The sequence below is a fragment of the Carassius gibelio genome, chromosome B15 (assembly GCF_023724105.1).
Source record: "Carassius gibelio isolate Cgi1373 ecotype wild population from Czech Republic chromosome B15, carGib1.2-hapl.c, whole genome shotgun sequence".
NCBI lineage: Eukaryota > Metazoa > Chordata > Actinopteri > Cypriniformes > Cyprinidae > Carassius > Carassius gibelio.
Window position 1 is genome coordinate 19,816,175 of NC_068410.1, and position 24,356 is coordinate 19,840,530.

Consider the following 24,356-nt stretch of genomic DNA (forward strand, 5'->3'; position numbering starts at 1 on the left):
CGGAAGAGTTGACAGAGTTGGGTAGCTTACATGTGCTCCCAGAGGGAGATGTTGTTAAAGCAGCTTATCACATCAATCCGATCCATGTTCTTTCATCTTTCCTTTCTTTTCCTCTTCTTTTGAACTTGTTAACATGGAACGGTGTGGATTACAAAATTTACACAAGATAATAGTCGATTGTTAATCCCTTTTGAATGTTCACTTTTCAAATCCAAAAGCAATCCCCTTCACGCCATTCAAGACAGTGACTTCAAATGTCTTAAAGTTTCTGAGCATGCAACTGGTGTACTTTCTTTGCCATTGTATTTTTTTAGGCTATTTTTTAAAAGGATCACTGCAAACCTGTACTTACTTAAAAAAAAAAAAAAAAAAAAAAAAAAAAAAAACACCAAACCAGACATTTTAAACAATGTGCAAGTTGAACCTTTTTCATGCTTTTACAGTGAATGAGGACAGAAGCTTTCAAGGTTTCAAAATGGATGTAAAAATGTCATTAATAGTATATTTTAGTACACTTAGCGTGAGAATAAGAATTTATTTTAAGTTGCCATTCTCTAAAAAGCTTAAAAACCACCTCTTTGGCACAGAAGTAGTGATGTACGTTTCATGAATGAATGTTTTTTTTTTTTTTTTTTTTTATGAAACTGCTTGATCTGGTTCAAAAAATTGGTGATTCTTTCACAGATTCATCTGGTTCGCTATGTTAACTGCCTCAGTGATCCAGTAGCACAAGACAAATGGTCTGCTTTTTTACACTTTATTATGCTTTTTGAAGCTTGAAGGCTTTAGCTTTAGTTTTAGTTTTAGTTTACTATTGGGGGTGGGCGATATGACTAAAACCTGATTTTATTTCAGTAGAACTAATAAATAATAAATGCCACATACATTCTTATCAGATTTATAAAAACACTGCATATTCTTCACGGTGTAAATTAAATTTGAAGTTACAAAACTGATTTAGGCAAGAGCAGTGAGGGATTCGCTCTCTTTTGTTGTTTGAACAACATGCATGACAGACATCAGCAACATTAGACTGCTGTTACTTTAAGACCTAATTTACTGTGTTTATGAGGATAATTGCAAAGATGGGCATTTTGACACAGACAAGTATGTATTTAACCGTTCAAGGCCTATAAAATGGCAAAAAAATAGCTCTGATCAATACTCCCATGCTATGTGCAATGTCTTCATGTGCACAAGCTTCTCTGGCAATACTTAGCCCGTGTGCGCATATAGTGAATGAGTTGTCTTTCGATTCTGTTTCAATGGCTTAAAATCACTTGCTTTTAAAGTGCAATGCTTAAAAATGCATGCAAACGATACGTTTTCATGACAACGTAGCACAGAATTGCCATGTGAGCGTGTATAGACAATGATAAGAGACTATAGTCAAGAATTTCTACTGATTAATCATGTCTGCCAGAATATCGCTCACTGAGCAACCAGTATCACTTTTTACTGATTTTGCATAACCAAAAAGTCACGGGTTTGGAAAGTGAGGGTAAATGATAACAATTGTTTCAATTATCATTATTTTTTCACCCTCATGTCATTCCAAACCCCTTTTAATTACTTTATTCATGAATCACTGATGCATCTTGACTGGTCAAGTTTAAATATGCAAAGTACAAAATGACTGCACAAAGAAATGCTCGGTTTTTGGAATAGAGTTTATTATTGTTGTTTGGATTATCATAATAATTGTTTTTACAGTGTATCGTTTTCATTTAATGCTCACGGTGCTGTATTTTCACAAACATCTCATCATAAAGAAGTTAGAAGTCACAGTGATGGTAAAGGTTAAGGGAACACCAACTCGTGCTGATTTTTCAGGACTGATTCTCTCAACTATTTACACATTCACCCTCAATCACAAATACAAATAAAAAAACATCTCATATCGTTTAGTGCTACTGAAAACCATCATATCTGGTAATACTGCATGGGCAGAAAAACCTGCATACACACACAAAAAACAACAACAACAACAACAAAAAGCCTAGAAAATGTTCACATGGTGAATCTTGTATCTGTCCTTCTGTAATTAGTTCCTGCTTAAACCACATTGTTATCTTTAGCTTGGTTTCATCAGTTATCAGGACTTAATAGTTTTCGTGGTCCACTTACAATATCCATATTGTTGTTCATAAAACTATTTTAATGACTACAAAGGGATTGAATTTCTTTTTCATCTATGCATCCTCATGAAAGGTACCCATACCGTTGTTTGTTTATTTATTAATTTTTTACATCTTTAAAGAACATAGACCTTATTGTTCTACATCCTGACTCCAAAATCTAGTGAGCTGCTTTCTATGTCTACAGACAAAAAATACACAAATAAAAACTATTTGATTCCAATAATTTTACATTAGCGTATTTCTAAGCTAAAAAATACTTTAAGCACAAAGAATATATTGTAAACACTGCTGCAATGCATTCTGGGATTTACATTCAAACGATACCTTAGAATCTTGCAAAAAGGAGGTATCTCATTTTAATATTTACTATTTTACTGTCTTACATCAGGAGCATGGAAAATGCCTTACAATGCTAAGCAGCTCACTAGGTTCTGGAAAAGTGTGCCTTAGCTTTAAATAGTGGTGTGAATCTCATTGTCACAGGTAAAATTTTACTTCAAAATCCACAAAAAGTTATATTTTTGGAACAATTAAGATTTTTTTTGTTTTATTTTAATGAAATTTGTGCACAATCTCCCCCAAATTCTCAAGGAGTAATGTCTGTACTTGTCTTACACTTTTTTTCTCCAAATGCAAGTACTTTCTGCATTACAGTAATGAGAATTTACAAGTGCATCTCAATAAATTAGAATCCCTTGGAAAAGTTCATTTATTTCAGTAATTCAACTCAAATTGTGTAACCTGTGTATTAAATCAATTCAATGCGCACAGACATTTAACAAAAACCCAACAATTCACAATCTCAACAAATTAGAATATGGTGACATGCCAATCAGCTAATCAACTCAAAACACCTGCAAAGGTTTCATGAGCCTTCAAAATGGTCTCTCAGTTTGGTTCACTAGGCTACAAAACCATGGGGAAGACTGCTGAACTGACAGTTGTCCAGAAGACAATCATTGACACCCTTCACATTGAGCCACAAACATTCATTGCCAAAGAAGCTGGCTGTTCACAGAGTGCTGTATCCAGGCATGTTAACAGAGAGTTGAGTGTAAGGAAAAAGTGTGGAAGAAAAGATGCACAAAAACCAAGGGAACCGCAGCCTTATGAGGATCGTCAAGCAAAATCGATTCAAGAATTTGAATTAACTTCCCAAGGAATGGACTGAGGCTGGGGTCAAGGCATCATGGTCAAGGAATTTGGCTACAGTTGTCATATCCCTCTTGTTAAGCCACTCCTGAACCACAGACAACGTCAGAGTTGTCTTACCTGGGCTAAGGAGAAGAAGAACTGGACTGTTGCCCAGTGGTCCACAGTCCTCTTTTCAGATGAGAGCAAGTTTTGTTTTTTATTTGGAAACCAAGTTCCTAGAGTCTGAAAGAACTTGTTCATAGCCCTAGTCTCTTGAAGTTCAGTGATAAGTTTCCACAGTCTGTGATGATTTGGGGTGCAAAGTCATCTGCTGGTGTTGGTCCATTGTTTTTTTTTTGAACACTTCATACTTCCTTCTGCTGACCAGCTTTTTGAAGATGCTGATTTCATTTTCCAGCAGGATTTGGCACCTGCCCACACTGCCAAAAGCACCAAAAGTTGGTTAAATGACCATAGTGTTGGTGTGCTTGACTGACAGCAAACTCACCAGAACTGAACCCCATGGAGAATCTGTGGGCTATTGTCAAGAGGAAAATGAGAAACAAGAGACCAAAAAATGCAGATGAGATGAAGGCCACTGTCAAAGAAACCTGGGCTTCCAGACCACCTCAGCAGTGCCACAAACTGATCACCTCATGCTACGTTGAATTGGGGCAGTAATTAAAGCAAAAGGAGCCCCTACCAAATATTGAGTTCATGAAGGGTTAATGAACATACTTTCCAGAAGGCCAACTATTCACTAAAAAATTTGTATATATATTGGTCTAATGAAGTATTCTAATTTGTTGAGATTATGTGGGTTTTTGTTAAATGTGAGCCAAAATAATCACAATTAAAAGAACCAAAGACTTAAACCACTTCAGTCTGTGTGCATTGAATTTATTTAATACACAAGTTTCACAATTTGATTTGAATTACTGAAATAAATGAAATTTTCCATGACATTCTAATTCATTGAGATGCACCTGTATAGTAAATGAACTGAATTCAATAATGTCATAAAAAATGAATATAAATGAGCAAAATACAGAATTTGTAAGTGAAATAGTACCTGGACATGTTTATGACAAGGTTTGTGATATCCAGTGGACAATTTATTTTAAAATAAAACATTACACCTTTATATAACAGACAACATTCTTCACACTTTAGTTTGTGATATCATCTGCACATTTCTGGCACAACTATTGTAAACTTAATTCTTGTGGTTTTTACAGTAGAAGAACTAAAATGTCTGGCCATGGATGAAGTGCTACATGTATGCAACAATATACTATAAGTGCTTGGACATGATACATGACAAATAGACACACTTAACCACCCCCAAAACCCCCACATTTCTTATAGGAAGATTAGTCTGTGATATTTGCTCATGTCTTGTGGGGGGGGGGGGGGTCTTTTGAAGCATTTGCATGTATGGAGCCACTTAACTCAGCGTTATCTATATGGCTATGACCTTGAATTAATCATTTTTCAAGTGATTTTTAGATGTTTAAAGACAATTCTTTTTATACAAAAATGAAAATTCTACACTGTTCAAAAGTTCTAATCTTTATTTTCATTATGACCCCTCTGTCAGTCAGGGACCTGTGTGCTTTCTTATGTATTGTTTCCTTAGGAATGTCTTATTTGGCAATTGCCGCCATTCTACTTTTGTCCATGCTTGCATATTCCTGTGTGTTTTCTTAAATTATGGGGACTTGGAAAAATGTATAGGTGGGCCCATTTCCCTAGGGGTCAAAGAGGACCTATGTATGCAACCCCAGAACAATTTCCTCGGCTCTCCTTCCTCATGACCTCCCTGAATTTCCAGTGGTTTAGGCCTCAATGATGGCCCCTTCGTGTAAGTTGCATGATGTCCTTCATATGTTCGTTATGGCTTTGACTGCTTGTCCAGAGAGAGAGGAAGACACACTAACAAATTAACAGAGAAAAGTCTGGAGAGGATACTCGGAAGACTGTTTTAAAAACACAAAGTTCTTCTGCAGTTCCTCTCTCAACGTTGTGCCCTGTCCTTTATGACCTGTTCTGCCTACCCTTTAAATTTTTTTCTATCTTTGTCCTTCAATCCTCATCTGTCCCTGCCATTCCCCTCAGTCCATTCATACAGAAGGGCAGAGTTGGAGGAAAAGTGGGTTCAGCTGGAGAAAATCCACTGAAGGGAGGCAGAGAGGCGATCCTTTGCAAGTGGGGAAAGAAAGTAGGAGTTTTGGCCACATGGTCTGAGCGGTGCCCTTCAGCGTGAGCTGTAGGCATCTCAGGTGGGGCGTAGCGAATAGTGCTGGGAGCATAGAGACTCTGAGGCCCCTGTGGGCCTATAGCCAGGGGATGAAACAGCACACGTCCTGCAGCCCCACTAGCAGTGAGTCTCTGCAGCAGTTCGAAGTCCGGAGCACGCCCTCCGTGCATGGACCGATCATCTCTGGGCAGGGATGAGGCCAGAATGGATGGCGACAGGGTCGGGGAGGGTGGGTTGAACAGGCCCTTGGATGGAGCTTCTGTCGAGGTCGAGTTTTGAGGTTGGGAAGGTGGACTGCTGCCATTGGTCCCTCCACTGCTGGGTTGAGCTTGGCTCCAACGCCTTCCAGAACCTGCACCTACACTTGTTCCCATTACTTCTTGTTCAGTCTTAATATTCGACCCGGAACTGGTCACCACACTCTTAAGATGCTGGATCACTGCACGACCGTTGTGGATCTTACTTGCTCCATTGGCCCCGTTGCCTTGCTTCAACTGCCCCTCTTCGCTCTTCACCCGTTTTCTGGAGGGGTTGTGGTCCCACTCGCTCTCCCTCTCATCGTCCTCTTCCACCTCACTGTCACTGGCTTGGTCCGAGGAGGTACATGGGCTTTCCTCTCTCTGCCGAAAAACCTCCATCCGCCTCCTCACCTCAGGAGGACCGCTTTCAGCATTAGACTGGTGCGATCTCTTTCTGGTGTTCTCTGGTCGACTGGCAGCAGTGTTTGAGAAGGCTTCCTTCCCTTTGTGGTCTGTCTCGGTCCTGCCTTTCAATGGCTGTGTCCCTGCGGAGCCTGAAGTAAAGATAACTGCTGATTTGGGCTGCTGAGTAACGTACTACCAGTGTGTGTATGGATAATTGTGTGAGGGGCTAAAAGCATACCTTGTGCCTTTGGAGAGGTGTCACGTGGGGAGGAGCTTGCTTGAAGCCTCTCTGCCCTCAGGCTTTCTGGGAGTTGTAATAAGTCCAAAGGCATGTCTGCCAGCTCTGGTCGACTGAAAATACAGATAAAAGTGTGTGAGCAGTTTACCTTCGGGAGCTTTGCACATTTAACAGTCTAAATACTAAACTCTATGCGACAGGTTAACAGCATTCTCCAGTCATTTATTTATTCATTAATTTTTTTAGATTAGAAAACTTTATTAATCCCTGTAAGGGGAAACTCAAACAACATACAAACCACATAAATATAAACATACAAAAATGACATTTAGACATTTTGCAACATAGTCTAAGAATGATTGGTGAAAAAAAAAAAAATTAAAATTGCAGACAGATCAAAAGTTAAATGTATAATAGTTTGATCTAATTAAAATGTGCTTATTCACAGAGAAGGTAATCCCAGAATGCATTGCAAGAAGCAAAAATCCAAGATGGCAGACAGATAAAAAGAAGTTCTATAACGTAGCAATAAAAATTGACATATTTAAACTGAATTATTTGACCCAAAATTGTGTATGCGTAACCCCACCTTATCGCCACACCTCGTTATTATTCCAAGTGGGTCTCGAACCCGGGTCTCCTGCATGGAGGCTAAAGACTGCAGCCACTAGCGGCAGCTGCTAGTGCGCCTCTTGAAACCAGCGGAGTGAAGTTTACCTGCACAACACCTACCTGCTGGCCTCCGTTACACTTGCAATGTATTTTATAATTATTTACTTAGCAACATGAGCTAACGGCTAACTCTTAGGATCAGCTGTAAAAACTGATTTTTTTTTTTTTTTGAATTTTTGGATTTCTTTGCTGACTACGTTCCAAATCAGTCAAAAGAAGGTATCTTACAAGTAAGCAGCTACACAGTTCACTAAATTTTGGAAGAGAGTTTCCTCCTCATAGAGATTTACAGCACAGTAAGAGAGGTACTCACTTGTGATACCGCTTCTAAACACACACACACACACACACAAACATCCACTAGAAAAGCCCTTCTGAACATGAACATGGCTCCAGCAGGGTGCTATAGAAAGTTAATTAGCTCTCGTAATTACAAAGCTAATTAACTAAAACACCATTCAGCCAGAAAATTTTGACATCCATTTGGTGTAATTATATATCTCCAGTCCAATTATCACTGAAATTCAGCCAATTTCTTTCTTGTTTTTGTCCGACTTCTTTGAACGTGCACGCTTGTGTGATGAAGATAACTGTGGACAGATGGAGAGGACGAGCGCTTACGAGGGCCTCTGTGGAAACTCTCAACACATTAAAAATGTTATACTGACACAAACACACAAGGTCACTTAGAAACTGACCTGAGCACATAGTTGACCCAGATAACGTTACGCTCATGGGGCGCTTTGTGGTTAATGGACACGGTGGCACAGGACTGGATCCACAGATACCCTCCTCTCCTTTGCAACCAGCGATAATACCCCGTCACAACCTGCCCTTTCCGCAGCACTAACAGAGAATGATTAAAATATATACATTTATATTTAGGTAAAGGAGTCTGATTAAATATTAGATTTTAAAATGCAAAAACCAATGGCTAAAAAAAATAAATTTTATAACCTGGATGTAGAGAGAAGAATTTCACAATTAGTTTATTTGGCTAGGGGGCGCTGTTGTCAAAATGTAAAATGTAAACAGCAGCTTCAGGCTCTTAAACTGACAAAACCGATACAGCTGATATTTAATCATGAACTAAAAAAGGTTATTTTTTTCTTTTTTTCCATTACTTTTATTATTAACCTTGCAGCCACCCTCACTAAAGCTCTTTATATTTCTTTATCCGACAATCTACATAAAAGCCAATAGTCTACTGGTCATTATGACAAAATAAAATCCAATAGCCATGTTTTTGAGGTCATGGCATAAAACACATAAATAAATAAAATATATGATTTCTGTTATATAATATACAACCTTTAAAGATATATTTGTGACATGTCATAAGTTTTTTTTTTTTGTTTGTTTGTTTGTTTTTATTTTAATTTTTTAGATGGGGCAAATAGATCCCAAATCTTGACAGGCTTACAGTCTTCATGGCTCTGCCTGATGGTGTCCAGGTCTTCTGCATGGATGAAATGGTAGCAGGTGCGTCCCACCACCTCAGTTGGGCTCAGATCCATATAATCTGAAATCCTACAAAATCCATACAAGTACACATATAAACCTGACATTGTCTATAACGCTGGCATTTCAATTTGGCCAGTTTGCTGTATTAACATCCAATGAGTTTTTAGTTTGAGTGCATGTAAATTTGTATCTAATTTTTAAATAATTCTTGCAGCCATTTAGTGTAATTCTATTCCACAGGCTTGAGATGTAGTGTTGATGTCACAACACATATCTGGTACACGTTATCATTTACACCAATAATGGGCAAACACTATGGCAAAGGGAGCAGAAAATATTGTAACTGAGACTGAGGCATGCTGGGAGTTTACCTGTTCTCACAGTAGGTGACCTGCAGGTCCATGTTGACTCTGAAGACAAACATTTGACTTTCCATGCGCACCTCATTGAGTGTGGAGGGTGGAAGCGTGTGAGCCAGAGCAACCAATCCCATTGGTCGATGCAAGGGGCGGGAGGAGCCTGGCACCAGGGCTGGCCGACACCGAATCCGACCTGTCACATGAATCACCTGATAAGAAATTAAATAAGCAGTTCAGTTTTGAAAACATTCAATTATGAACAAAATTGGTAAATGCTAATATACTAGTCCAGCGTTTCCCAACCATATTCCACGAGCCCCCTACTAAATAATTGGCTAGTATTATTTACAATTCAATGAAAGATATTAAAACACTTCTTCATAAAAAATCTGACACTTTGAAAGCATGTGACTCGTTATGCTAGTCGAAAGAGATTCATTAACAATGGAAACCTTTTTCCACCACTGAATAAAAAAAAAGGAAATTGTGACTTTTTATCTCACAATTCTGACTATTTTTAATGAGAAAAGAAATTTATTTTATTGAGAAAAAAGTCAGAACAATGTGAACTCGCAATTGAAAAGAAAAATTTGCTACATTAGTTAGAAACTATTTTGAGAAATAAAATTCTTAGAAATTAAGTCAGAACTGTGAGATAAACATTTATTTCTCACAATATGCAGAATAGAACTGATATTTTCTCCAAATTGCTAGTATAACGCTTGCAATTTTGACTTTATAACATGCAGTTGTGAGAAAATATCAGTCCTTTTTCCCCCTCAGAATTGGTTGTGTGAGTATATATCTCACAATTCTGAGAAAAAAAGTCAGGATAGTGAGATGTAAACTCGCAATTACAAGAAAAGTCAAAATTGCACGTTTATATAACGATATTCTGAGAAAAGGCAATTCTGCAATTGACTCAATTGAGTTTGTATAATGCAATTCTGATAAATAAAGTCAGAACTGCGAGACGTAAACACAATTGCGAGAAAAGTAAAAACTGCAGGTTCGTATCATGCAATTCTGAGAAAAAAAGCAATTCTGCAACTGACTCAGAATTTACATAATTACGAGTTGGTATCATGCAATTCTGAGAAAGTCAGAACTGCGAGATGTAAACTCGCAATTGTGAGAGAAGTCAGAATTGCAAGTTTATATCATGCAATTCTGAGAATAAAAAAGTCAGAATTGCAAGATGTAAACTCACAATTACGAGAACAAAGTCACAATTTTGAGATAAAAAGTGACAATTACCTTCTAATTATTCAAAAAAAAGAATTTTCGCACTGAACACATGCCTTAAGACTACAGAAGAAAATCCTTAAAAATGTGTGCTACAATTTAACACACAAAACAGTACATCTCCAATCAAGGACTCACTTTATAGCCCGAGGACTTAACGTGGAGGCCACGCTTGGTGAGGGTGGATTTCATCCTGATGAAGAATCCACGTTCTGATAACTCACCTCCTGGAGAACAGGGACTAGATGGTGCTACATGAGAAAACACACATCACAAAATATATGTGGGTGGTCGACTTAATGCATGTATATTACTGATGATGAAAAGTTATTCCAGCTGCATAGTTTGAACCTAGGTTTTGAGTTCCTGAAAGTTACAGTACAATTTTTTGTGCATCTATTTTAACTATTTATGTCAAAGGAGCCACCAGAAATTGAGGAAAAATTTGATTTGATTAAAGCTGGATCTCTGAAGGTGTGTTACCTGGTTCTGGAGTGCCGGCCAGCGAGGATGTGGAGGCGGAGCTTGAAGCGCTCTCATGGGATGTTTGACAGCCTGCCTCTGCTCGGAGGTGTGGCCTAATGCCAAGACGCTCTGCCATCTCAACATGATCCGCAGGGTGGATGTAATCGAACACACTACTGCCAGTCAACTCAACCTGAGCACGCGGATACACACATACACATGCACACAGATCAATACAGAATAACATTCATATAAGAATCATGACATAGATCACAACATATTGGCTAACAGCCAATGAGAGACCTTGAAAAACACAAGCTCGACTATAGCTATTCCTACATTTGTAGTGTGTAAGTGTTCAAACGCACACACACACGAATACACACACTACTAAAATACACTGGGGGAAGCAAACATCAGAGAGAGATAAAAGCAATGCTACACATAAAACATTAATTATAGCTTTCCATGACCTAGACTGAATATTCTACCTGCTGCATTTTACAAAATGAATAAGAAACTGAGCTTCATAAAACAAACCGTCCATGTATGGATATAACAATGTAACAAATCTTTGCAAATCTGTATGGTTTCTGTAGATTTCAATTTACAGTAAGTCTAAAGTTTTAAGATTGCCACTCTTTTTTAGCCACTGAATTTACATTCTCTCCCAGATGTTTATATGTACTGGAAAAGAACTAAGAATAAGGATTTTTATAGCTTTGAAAAAAAAAAAAAAAAGTATATTTACTGAAAACAAGTTTTAGGTCTACCTTTATATCCAGAGAAATATACAAAATATCTTGCATTAACTTATTTTTGTCATTCAGATATTTTTTTATCATTTTGAGGCTTTCTGAGTTGATAAACACTGTCCTTTACAAAATGATGATATATATATATATTTAAATCACAAAGGGGAATGTTATTTGGCAGCAGTGACAGAGGAAATAATTGTATTAATTTCTTAAAAATGTATTTTTTAAAATACTTTATAATGTTATTTGCATGGCTTTAAATGAGTATGGTCATACAGAAATGTATAGTATATAAGACAAATATATATATATATATATATATATATATATATATATATATATATATATAAAACATTTAAATAAATAAATAAAGGAATTGGACTGAAACTTGTATCCATATGTGTGTACATATAAATTCCCTTACTACAATTTTTTTTTTATAATTTGCATTTCTGTGACTCCTGGATCAGATTTCATTCTACAGTATCTTGATAAAAGGCTGGTTTCTTCCTCACAACCTTGTCTTGCGGACAAAGCCATTTATTATGGGATTAGATCCATTTACGGAGGGATTTTAAAGGATTTTCCGCTGGCCGTCAAGGACACTAATGTCTGTGTGCAAGGCAGGTTGCATGCAAACCGAGGGAAGAGCAGAAAGGAGAGGGATAGATGGTGGAGTAAAGAGCGGGGCTGTGTAATTGGGGATCAGTTGAGGGATGAATTGTGAAGAATCTGGGGTTTTAAGCCTGTGTCTGCTAATTGAGAGGTAAAGGTGGAGGTAAATCCAGCAGACAGGTGGTCTGACTTGGAGATCTTAATCTGATCTACAGTGCTTTGGAGAGGGTTGTTTAAAAGGGGAGTGAAATGCTATTTCATGCATAGTTTTTTACATAGTTTTTTACACTGTTAAAGAGTTGGATTCCCATGCTAAACATGGACAAAGTTTCAAAAATTAAGTTGTACGTTTGAAGGAGTATTTTTGTTCCCAAAATACTACTTCAAGGTTTGTCACAAGTTTCAGAAAGTTTTTTTCGAGTATGGCTCTGTGTGACGTTAGATGGAGCGGAATTTCCTTATATGGGTCCTGACGCACTTCTGCCGGAAGAGCGCACGCTCCCGTATAGCAGAGCACTGAGAGCACAACAGACGTTCACTGATCAGAGCGAGAGCGTCGCGAAATGTCACAAAAGGAGTGTGTTTTTGGTTGCCAGGGCAAGACAACCCAGCACAGATTACCAAATAAAAAACAGCATTAAGGGACCAGTGGATGGAGTTTATTTTTACAGAGCATCAACGGAGTTGTGCAAGTGTTTTTGTTTGTTCCCTGCATTTCGAAGATGCTTGTTTTACGAACAAGGCCCAGTTTGACGACGGATTTGCGTATCGTTTATTTCTTAAGGATGATGCAATCCCAACGAAAAAGGGTCACGATCGTGTGTTGGAACCGCAGGCGGTGAGTAAAACTGCTTCAAATATCTCTGCCTCCTTGTTAGTGCGTCCCCTCCCATGCCGGAGACCCGGGTTCGAGCCCCGCTCGGAGCGAGTCGTTGCTGCTGCTCTCGTTCAGTTTCAGCCTCGGGATCTGATTCTGGATCATAAATAAACGGCTGAATCTGACTGTTAGTCATGGTTTGTTTTGGATGATGGTTTTTTCCTCAAGGTAATGTCACAGCTTCCACATGCTCTCAACGCAAAAGCCTACTGGCGCTCGTGATTCTTTAGCTCCGCCCACACGTCACGCCTCCAGACGCTCGTGTTTTTCCGGGAAAAATCGGTACAGACTATCTTTCTCTTATGAATATAATAAAACTAAAAAAAAACCCCCCCCCCCCCCCCCCTAAGCTCGATGGGAAGTCAGATGTTCGGACTCAAGAAGACACCAAAGGTGCATCTGGCAGCTTTTGGGAAATGTCACTTAAAAGGATCCACTGGACAACACTCGATTTGTAAGAATAAACATAATTGTGAATAGGCAAGAGAGACTCATGGGTCTAGAACAGCATTTTATGTCTGATGTACCGCAATGAATCCATTCATTCTGACCATTCTTTTTAAAGAACCAGTTTCAATATACTTGGATAACTGATCCCAAAAATATTTTTTAATTTAACCTGGATTATTTATTTAAAATGTTCAGTAAATTTTTATTTTAATTTTTTGTAAGAAAAAAAAAACGAATTTATCTTACCATTTATGACTTTTTTGTTAGATTTTTTTAAATATATTTTTTTAATAAACGCACAGTCTTTAACCTAAATTTTTTTATATTCTAATCTTTTTTTTTTTATTATTATTATTATTACAACCTGGAAATCTCAGAAGAAAATGTCTCTTGATTTAAACAGAATATTTAAATATTATGTTATATGTCAGTAACTAAGTATATATTTATTTATGAATGAAATTTAAATTGATAAAATTTTACTTTCCAGTACTAAAGTTTGCATTAATATATGATCCTTTTTACTTCCATGGACTTTTCAATTTTCTCAAAATACCCGTATAAAATACACAATAAAATGTCTAGCATATATTTATTTCACAGTGTGTCTTGTGCCAAGGTGTTGTGTTTTTAAGAGGCCGTGTCAAGTTAAAACAGTGAAACTTTGAAAAGCGCGTCTCAAGACGCCTGCAATGTTACGCTCTGTCTTGCTGTTTTTGAACACAAGAACGTGTCCTGTTCAAGCAGGACACGCTCTTGCATTCGAAATGAGCTAGCCGCAGTGAAATGGAATAAAAAAAAAAAAACATGTGCCTTGAGACGCTTAAGTTTAACTGTGCTTAACTTGACACAGTGCTCATGGTGCAAGACACATATACTGCCATACACTACCGTATACAAATCTGGGTGAAGTAAGAATTGTGTTTGAATGAAATTAATACTTCAGTATAGCAAGGATGTATTCAATTGTTTCATAGTGACTTATAATAGTGACTTATAAAATACTTAGGGTCAGATTTAGTAACAGCTTGCAGCAGTGCAAACCATTTTTTGGTCTTAAAATTGTAATGGCAGGATTTACTAAAGACGCGCAGTGAAGAATTAGCTCTGAAGAAAAAAAGGCGTAGACAGTTATTTTGTGCCTGACCTTATATAATAGGAGAGTATTAATATGAAATCACACAATGTGATTTACTAACGTCTGCCATCACAGGACTAAATCAAATTTTAAAATATATAAAAATAGAAATCAATTACAAAATGTAATAATATTAACACAAATAATATTTCACAATATGCCTATTTCCCCCGTATTTTTTTTAGCAAATAAATATCTACAATTTGATCATACAAACGGAAATCATATTTAATTATTCTACTACATTTGATATTTTTATGCATCCTTATTTTTTCTGAATTTCTTTATTACCTTCTGACAGCCATAATAAGAACCCAAAAGAATGATTTGTTTGAAAAGCCGACGTCAGTAGAAAAGATCTGCAAAGAACCAGAGAGATGCTGAAAGAGGAATGAGAAATAGAAGAAGTGAGAAAAGGTTGTTGGTAAGTGTTAAGAAGAGAGTTAGGGAGAGAGAGAGAGAGAGAGAGAGAGAGAGAAAGAGAGAGAGAGAGAGAGAGAGAGAGAGAGAAGACATGATATAAATAATAGCTAGGATTTAATATGTATGAGGCGTCCGGGCAGTTGTCCACAACACTCTCTCAGTCTGCTTCTGACTGATGGGAGAGGAGCAAGAGGAGGTAGAGGAAGAGATGGGGAGGAGGCAAGGTGATGGGACTGCATACTAACCAGCCCAGGATCAATTTCCCACCCCATACGCCCCTCCACATTTCTGTGGCTTTGGCCGTGGAGAGGAGACGAGAGGCTAAGCTCCTAGACCTCCATCCAGGCTTCTGCAGGGCAAGCATCCTAGAAGCAGGCGCATCATCCCGCTCTCAAGGTCCCTGACCCTGTCTAATCCACCTAAGGAACCCTACTGTCTTTGGAGAGGTCACAGAGATTAACCAGAACGGATGGCTCTATATACGATGGCGTGTCATGACCTCTGACACAAGGTAACAAGTGAGGTCTTATGCTTACAGTTAATGGATCTCCTCCTGCGTGACCTCTGAGACCCAGACAGAGGCCGGAGTGAAGGACCGTGGGTGTGTAAACCGGCAGCAGTTGGACGCACTTGACTGAACTGAAATGTTTGTGATTCTAAAAGCCTTCTGATCTTGGGCTTTTGAAGCGCTTGGAATTGTTTTTGTATACAAAAATAAAACAAGTCCCGTTTATTTTATAGTTCAGAATTATATGTTATAAATCTTTTATACAACAGCTCTTTCTGCTCCTCGAATCGGATTGTCACAGAGGAGTACAATATTCTAAAATGAATAAAAATAACAAACTGAAATGGTAAAATAATGCCAGAATGCACTGTGCAAAGATCAGTGAAAGAATTCAAGGTTGCGGACATGACATTTTTAGCTATAAATATACACACATCATTGAATAGAGAAAAACCATCAATACAAATAGTCCAGTGTAATATATTCAATAAAAGTTAATGATAATTAATAATAATAATAGTAATTCTAATTAAATATTTAGTATATATCCAATAGAAAGTCGCTAGGTTATGACACAATCATTAGCCTATTTTTTACAAAAACTGCTTCTATGGGACCATAACGTAAGATACAAGGTAATGGAGCCTTTTATACATTTTTGTATTTTTTTAGAAATAATTTATGGAATTAATGGAGTCTTTAAACGCCTCATATGTAAAGTTATTTGCTGTCAGAGTGAGGCCAAAATGAATGGGAGTCAATGGAATGCTAACAGCAGGTGGGGGTCTGCTAACCAATGGCGGCGCCCAGGTCTGCTTCAATAAAATATGAAACCCTGCCCCCCTGGTTTTTGAATCCTAAAGTGTACAGAGCGGGTCATTGTCATCTTGGCAGCGCGTCACCGCGTGACTCTCCCGGACAATCAAAAATGGGCAAAAAGGCGGGAGCTACTTGCTGAAGCCACGCCCACCTAGCATGGCGGCAGTGTCAGCAGCGGCAATCCACCTGTCACTCAAGTGGCCACGCCCTCAATTATGCAGAACTTTAAGTCTTAATATAATTTAAACGGATGAGTTATAAAAAAAAATTCACCCCCCTCACAGTTGTCATGAAGGGCAAAATTAGCTGTTTAGACCAAAATAATTTTTTGCACCAGTCTGTAAACATGTTTTTTTTCTGCTGTAAAGTTGGGCATTTTAACATGGGGAGTCTATGGGACTGATTCCCTTCTGCGGCCAGCCTCAAGCGGCCAGTCGATGAATTACAGTTTTAATAACTTCCCTATTGGCCTCATGAGAGAGAGTGGGAGGTTGGCGCTTGGGGAAGCCATGCCATCGTTTTTCAAAAGTTTCCGCTTTGGTCCGTTTACACTGATACGCAACCCCAGAGTTTTCAAACTAAAACGCTGTCTGCAGCGTTTTCAAAAGTCTCCGTTTTCGAGGGTCGAAAACACCGGAGTAGTGTAAACGATAGGCGTAACCGTAGCAAAAGTTATGCGTTTTAAAACAAAAACGCACTAGTGTAAACAAGGCCTCAGTCTGGAACTACAGTAAGATCATGTTCACAAAGTGCACACACTCCCGATTTTGCTCTACATGGCAACACAAGAGTTGTCAGTCCATACATTGGGATAAAGTAACTCAGACTTCAAATTAGAAAAAAAAGACAAGATAAAGCTTATTTTGAGTACATGTCCTTTTCGCACAGGTATTCAGTAATCTGAGCTTGTCAATAATGAAATGGCAAGATCACTGACCACTCACAATTCCACTTGTTTTCCTCAACCACCCGAACTCATTCACATCTAATATCTTTCCTCCCATCCCCCCCTCCTCACACCCATCAGAGTGTGTTTGTGTGTGTGTGTATATTCTTTTTTGCCACACAATCAATGTGGCTTTTAAGATGTCTATCGATTTGTTCCCGAGACAGACCCCGGCTCGCTGGAGCGACGCTTTGATTGCTGTGCGAGTAATTACTGTTATTATTTATGCATCTGGGTGAAATGGCAGGACTTAACATTCCCTGTACAAGAGGCCACAGGCAATCAACAGAGAGAAAGCACCTGGAGAGGCCAGAGGCTCAGGAGAGGAAGAGAGCAGGAGAAATGAGCACAGGGACACAGGGAGATTCACACGACACAAAAAACACAATCATACATGAACACAGATGAAAGTATATGCAGGTCTTTTATAACACAAACTAGGCCTGTCAATCGATTTCAGATTTGAATTGCAAAATATGTCAACTAATGAATCAATCGCATTAATTGCATATTTAAATGTTTGCCCAAGATTGACACATCGATCATCCACACAAAAATTATTCCTTGCATTTAATCTGTTATTACACAAATATAATTTTAGATTAAAAAAAAAAAAAAAATATATATATATATATATATATATATATATATATATATATATATATATATATATATATATATATATATATATATATACATATACACATATATATATATATATATATATATATATATATATTGCATTGTATTTAATTATAATGATACATTAATTACTATAGCTAATACATGAATTACACATTTAGTTTTATTAATAATAATAATATTTTACTTATTATTATTACTAATAATTTACTCATTTATAATATTATAATTATTAGTCTATGTGTCTTTGGGTTTTGTGTAAAAAAAATTTAGTGTCTCACGCCATGAGTGCCATGTTTTTAGATATTATTGTTTCAAGACAGGGTTTATTTAAAATAATAATTATTATAATAATACTTTACAATAAGGTCCCATTAATTCATGTCAGTTAATGCATTGACTTACACCGAGCAAATGCATTTGAGCCCAGCATTCTTTCATTTTTGTTTATGTTAATAAAAATACAACTGTACATGTTTATATCCAAAGTACAATAGATCATTTTAAAAGATAAAACTTTACTTCATTTTTAAATAGTATTTAGTTCATGTTACCCAATGTGGTTATCTAATGTTAACAAATTAAAACCTTATTGTAAGGTGTTACCGAAATAACTAGTTGCACAAAATTAACAGATTAAATAACCAGCCCAAACATAAAGTATGCTACAGTTTCTAAATGTGTTGGTCTCACCTGTGAAAGGCCAAGGTAGATGGAAACAGTCTCTGAGATATAAAGAAATCGTCCTTCCTGACTGACCACGAACACAAATCCATCCAGAGACTGCAAAGAGAAAAAGTATTTCTAATAAGTCTATTCTAACTGAAAGGCAAAGTTTTGCACAACACAACACAAAGTACACGTGATGTCTAATATTAATAAGAAATCAAAATTGTCATAATTTAACTTTCTTAAAAATAACAAGTAAAAAGTAGTTAAAATACTTTATTTTTCATTTTCTGTCACCAAACCCTCTTTTCTTTTCTTTTATTTGAGCTACTATTTCATATAGACTCCACTTTTCATGATGTAATAGTTAAATGATAAAATCAAATTTTCTTCATCACTGATTATCCAATATTTTGTCATTCATCATTGATTTCATTTAGCAACATTATAGAAGTTAAACTGTTAGTGAACGCTGTTTTATCCATTTCAGCATCCCAGAAACACGAGATATAAAGTGAGGACATTTCCAGACTTAACTGAATCAATCCTGAGCAGCAACACAACACTTCTGAACAAATCTCAAGATTTATATGGACTCGAACTGCAGACACAAGCGTCGACATCAAAGCAAAAACAACATGAGCCAAGAATCAGACTGATTTAGAGAGAAACCACAACAGCTTCAGAATAAACTCTGGCGCATCAGAACAGCGCTGGCTGTTGAAAAGATGAAAAGCATACAGTCACCCCATTAAAGGACTCATTTATGGAATTATATTAATTGTAATAACACACAGGCACGAATGAAGCAGAGTGGGCACTTTAGTTGAGACTGACGGTGGTAATTTATGCGAGTGACGAGTTCACTATGCAAATGAGAGTGGACCGGAATGACGGGAATGCTGGAAATAAAGCGCAATTATCTAGTTATTACTGACAGAGGACGAGACAAAGAATCATAAGGATTTTCAGAAGTGTTAATTTGATTTCTATCAGCGCCGTCCGTCTCTGAACAATTTCTCAAGGTAACCTTTAATAATATTTCATTTATTTATTTATTTTTGTCTCCTACAAATCGCTCTTTTCAAGTCAGATGTCCAGATTCATATATATATATATATATATATATATATATATATATATATATATATATATATATATATATATATATATATATATATATATATATATATATATATATATACACACACACATGAATATTGTTCATAACATTAACGTCTGTAAATGTAAAAAAAAAAAATGTTACCTGTAGAAGATGAGCTCCCAGGTGCTGTTCAAATATGTCAGTCACCAACGAATGGCTTGTTCTTCGCACTGCACAAAAAAAAAAAAAAGTTTAAAAAAGTTATTTAAAGCCAAACATGTTTGTCATTTCGACAGAAGCATACTGTAAATGTAAAAAGAGCTATCCAATTAAATTTATATCGAATTCAACAAAACCCACATCAACCTAAACAGATCAATGAATCACTAAAAGTAACTTATTTTTTGATGTAGTATTATTGTGATGAAATAAACATACAAGCAAAGAACAACTCCAAGCTCTTTAACACGAATCCTACAATTATAATATTCTCAAAAACATCCTGACAGTCACACTGTTTGGTTACTACAGGAGGAAACGGCTGATGATGGCTTACAAGCTGCTGTTAATACAGAACTTCCCAGTTCTTTACTGCTGTTTCAGAGAGACTATCAGACAGCAAGCAGTTTCGGCTTAGATCTGGCCCACATTTGGCCCGCATGGATTTCACACGGGCCAGATGTGGGCCGGTTCTGGGTCAAACTGCTTGCTGTTTATGGAGCTTATAACACCGACAGAGACATGCTAATTCACCCTCAGCACACAATAGCATCCTGTGCAGCCTGCCATCACAAAACAAATACATTTACAAATCACATGAATGACATCGGTGGTGCATTTCAAACATGCCAGCCTCTGATCTCCGCTGTGGAAGCCCAGCTGAAATCCACTCGCAGCAGGATGTCTGTGTGTGTGTGTGTGTGTGTGTGTGGCTGGGATGCTTGTGGCAATCAATACTGTAAGTGTTTTGAGAGAGGATGACAGCGTTTGTCTGAGTTGCTACTAAACGGGAGACAGACCTGAGCTCATTTCTCCAAACCTTTTTCCTGTACTCCTGCCAAAATACAAGCGTTCACTTAAAAAAAATACCTAGCTTCAGGAAGAAGCATTCAGCGAGACAGAACAGATACAGAAATCAAAGGTATGGTGCACCTAAAAATGTAAATTCGCCTTCATGTCAACCATTATGTTCACTTCAGCAGTATTTATTAGGGAAACAGTACTCAAGTGTAACCCAAATGTAATGTTCTTGGACACTTAACTGCATGTTAATTAAAATTAAACGAAGAAGCATTATAGCTAAAATTAATATCAAAAACAATTAGCTACTTCAAGCACTTTAGTAGGATTTAAGTCTATCTTAATATGTAATTATCATAATCCTATTGAATATGAAATATGGTTGAACTGTACTGCATTTATGTTAAACTGAAATATACTCGTGTGTCATGAAGTCGTAATAATTTAGCAAATATTAATTAGAAATATTACAGTAACACTAAAGTTACATAAGTTATATAAATTATAACCAAGGACTTTACATGTGTTTTAGTATGTATTTTAAATGTACTTTAAAAGTAAACGTTTAATTTGACATTATTTCATTATTTTATGGTGTTGGGAAAGATGTTTAGTGAAGAATGACATACATTTCATTCATAGGCTCTAGAAAAGAATTAATATAGTGCAAGAGTCATATATAGACCACTTTTACGGTGCTCTTTTCAGTTTTGGAGCTTAATTGTTCCCATCCATTTTCACTGTTAGGAAAAGAGCAGCCAGGACAATTCACAAAATATCTCCTTTTTGGTTCTACTGAAGAAAAAGTAAACTATATTTTTGGTGATCTCTTTCTTTTGACATCAGAACACTGAAAATAACACATAAATGTGTCCCTGCACCAAACCACACACCCCAAAACTCAGAGGCACTTTAAGAATGGGGTCCCCTCACAGGAATATCAATGAGTCTGTCCCATTCAGAGGCCTGAAAAGGGGGTTTGGCACAGAGAGCGGGATCACCACTCAGTGTGTGTGGGTACACAGAGCACTGCTTGTTCGTCTTTGGGGGTCAAATGCATGTTGACGATTGAATACTTTAGCAACCCCCCCTCATCCAAACACTGAGGGTCTTCCCACAGACTCTGTGAGTGATGCAGTCCAGCTATAGGGCAGGCCTGACAGGACCCATACTGCCTGATGGATGGACAATAGTCGGCCCTCATTTCCCAAAGTCAACCGCTACAGCAGAGGCTAATGCGAAGTCGAACCGGGCCCAATGATGGTGTTGTTTCTAAGCCTGCGGGTAAACAGGTCTCTATCGATATAGCTGATCGGTTAGTAGTGGATACTTAATGATCTGCCTTCTTCATCTGGATATTTAAATAATAATCTATCTATCTATCCATCTGTCTATCTATCATATATAAATATTTTATATTTTAGTTTTATTTACTTTAATTTGAATAAATTAAAATAAAATATACATGCATATGTATGCATTGTTTTAGAAGGTTTAATCTCATTTAGAAAGAAAAATCTTTAAAAACAATATTATTTTACATTATAAAAAATAAGGTACTTTAAATGTATTTCAGATACATTAAATACTATTATTATTATTATTCAGTTATTTTTCACTGGAAAATGTAAATTATATATATATATATATATAATATTAATAATAATAATCATCATCATCATCATCATCATAAAAAAAATATATATACACGCACACACACACACACACACACACACACACATTATTTTAGTTTATGAATTAATTATACAAATTATAAATAAATAGATACATATGCACCATTCAGTGCACCATTTCCTTGATTTATTATATATTTATTTATTTATTATATATCTCTATTTGCTTTAGGGTCTTTTCTTTAAGGAGTCAGCTGTCATAATTCCACCTTGACGTTTGGGTCAGCTTTGAGGGTGTCTGGGGCGCTGAATCACAATAAAGAATGAAATAACTGAAGTCATTTGACTTTCTTCTCCTCCACACCCAGCTCACTTTGACTCGCTTTCATTTCTTTCTTCATTCTCGTTTCCTTCTCCCCCTCTTTCAAGCTGACAACCTTTTAACCGAGTTCGAAGGTTACTATGGGAACTGCGAGGTTGGCCTTTCATTTGGTGTTAGTTTGCTCAATCCAGTTGGCTGATGGGAATCGTAGGCCGATCGACAGGGCGCTCCCCCCACCTCGAACCTCACGCACGGAGACAGGAGCAATGACTCTCAGACAGACCAAAGCATCTCCAGTCACAATGTCCCTCTCCGCTGCAATTATCCTTTCTCTCTCTCTCTCTCTCTCTCTCTCTCAGCTGTTACCTCTCTCCTAGCACGGTCGAACATAATTTGAGTGCAATTAACGTCCCTTAAAAGCCCTCAGTGCTTTAAATGCCTGAAAATAGGAGAGAGATAGAGAGAGACAGACACAGAGAGCTGGAAGGAGGGAGAGCATGAGAAACAAGTGAAAGGAGAAAGAGAAAGACAGTGTGAAAGTCAAAAACACAACAGTGTGAACCTGGACTAAAGAAAATGAGAGAAAATCTTAACCTGTTCAAAATTCTTCTGAAACTGTACTTATATTCACACTGACAGTACTTTGTCTTTAAAATTATAGCAATAGCTCCATTTTTTCAACCTGCACCAATACAATTCAAAAATTGTTGCTTTAATAATAAACCACCCCTAAATTGTTTTTTAAAAATATTTATTTGAATTTGTATTTCTTATTTTAAAATAGGAGTATGATATATTTAATTAATTTATTTTATTTATTTAAATTTAAGCAAATGAATATTTTTTTTTATAAATATTGATCTAATTTAACAGATTTTTTGTTGTTGTTTTAAGAATGAGACTGTTTATATAAACAAATATTATAGTTATATTTTAATAATATTAATATTTTAAGAAAATATAATATTGTAATATTAATAATTAATGATAAATATAATTATTATAAATATAAAAAATATTAATAATATATTATATAATAGTAATATATATAATACAAAGGTATTATAATATAATAAGATATTATACTGATTATATGTTACTGGAAAATAAAAATAATACAGGTTTGGAAAAAATTTCAATATAACTGTCAATAAAATGTAATAAAATAAGGCATGTTTTCATAAAATCTAGTTAATTTCTATTTTTTAACTATTTTATTTTTAATTTTATTTTATTTTGTTTGCTTGTCTTAAGAACAAACTGATTAAACATGTTCAAAAAGATGGTATTATAAAATGTATGTATTTATTTGTGTCACTATTAAAAGTAACCGCAAGCCGCAAGTCTGCAGAACGAACTGTTGTGGAGGAGTTGTGCACCATATTTTAATACTGAGGGTTAAGAGGTCATTTAAATCACTGCCCCCAAATATGAGCAACAGTAACAGTGATGCTTGACTTGCCAAATGCCACGAACAAACTGTACCAAAATAGTTTGGAACTGAAGCCGCTTGTTTTGTACTTGATCTGCTGATCCGCATACACTGTGCGCTAATATATGTGCATGTATCCTTTTAAGGGCCATAGGTCTGACGGTCGGACATAAAAGGTTTAATCACCCCATTATCCATAAAGACTGTCATTCCCTGGCAGAGCCTGCAGAACTACACACTCGCACACACACAACACATGCATACACACAGCGCATAAAGAGAGATAAAATATCACTTTTTTTGTGTCACAGCCATTTTACTTTTCCTCTTGTCCCTCATCGTCCCTCCATTACTCCTCAGCTCGCCCTCCCCATCT

General features: G+C 36.7%; 1 protein-coding gene across 2 annotated transcripts in view; it reads right to left on the reverse strand.

Moving 5' to 3' along the window:
- Positions 1-1,652: 1,652 nt before the first annotated feature.
- The window catches only part of npas1 (neuronal PAS domain protein 1), a 45,414-nt gene continuing 22,710 nt past the window's right edge, over positions 1,653-24,356 (reverse strand). For both annotated transcript variants that reach the window (XM_052576606.1, XM_052576607.1), the window contains exons 4-12: positions 19,735-19,802; positions 18,492-18,581; positions 10,641-10,815; positions 10,296-10,408; positions 8,925-9,121; positions 8,513-8,619; positions 7,788-7,935; positions 6,418-6,530; positions 1,653-6,328 (exon numbers count right to left, since the gene is read on the reverse strand). In XM_052576606.1, the coding sequence (XP_052432566.1) occupies positions 5,361-6,328; positions 6,418-6,530; positions 7,788-7,935; positions 8,513-8,619; positions 8,925-9,121; positions 10,296-10,408; positions 10,641-10,815; positions 18,492-18,581; positions 19,735-19,802 (1,979 nt within the window). In that variant the 3' untranslated portion in view covers positions 1,653-5,360. The remainder of the gene's footprint in view (positions 6,329-6,417; positions 6,531-7,787; positions 7,936-8,512; positions 8,620-8,924; positions 9,122-10,295; positions 10,409-10,640; positions 10,816-18,491; positions 18,582-19,734; positions 19,803-24,356) is intronic.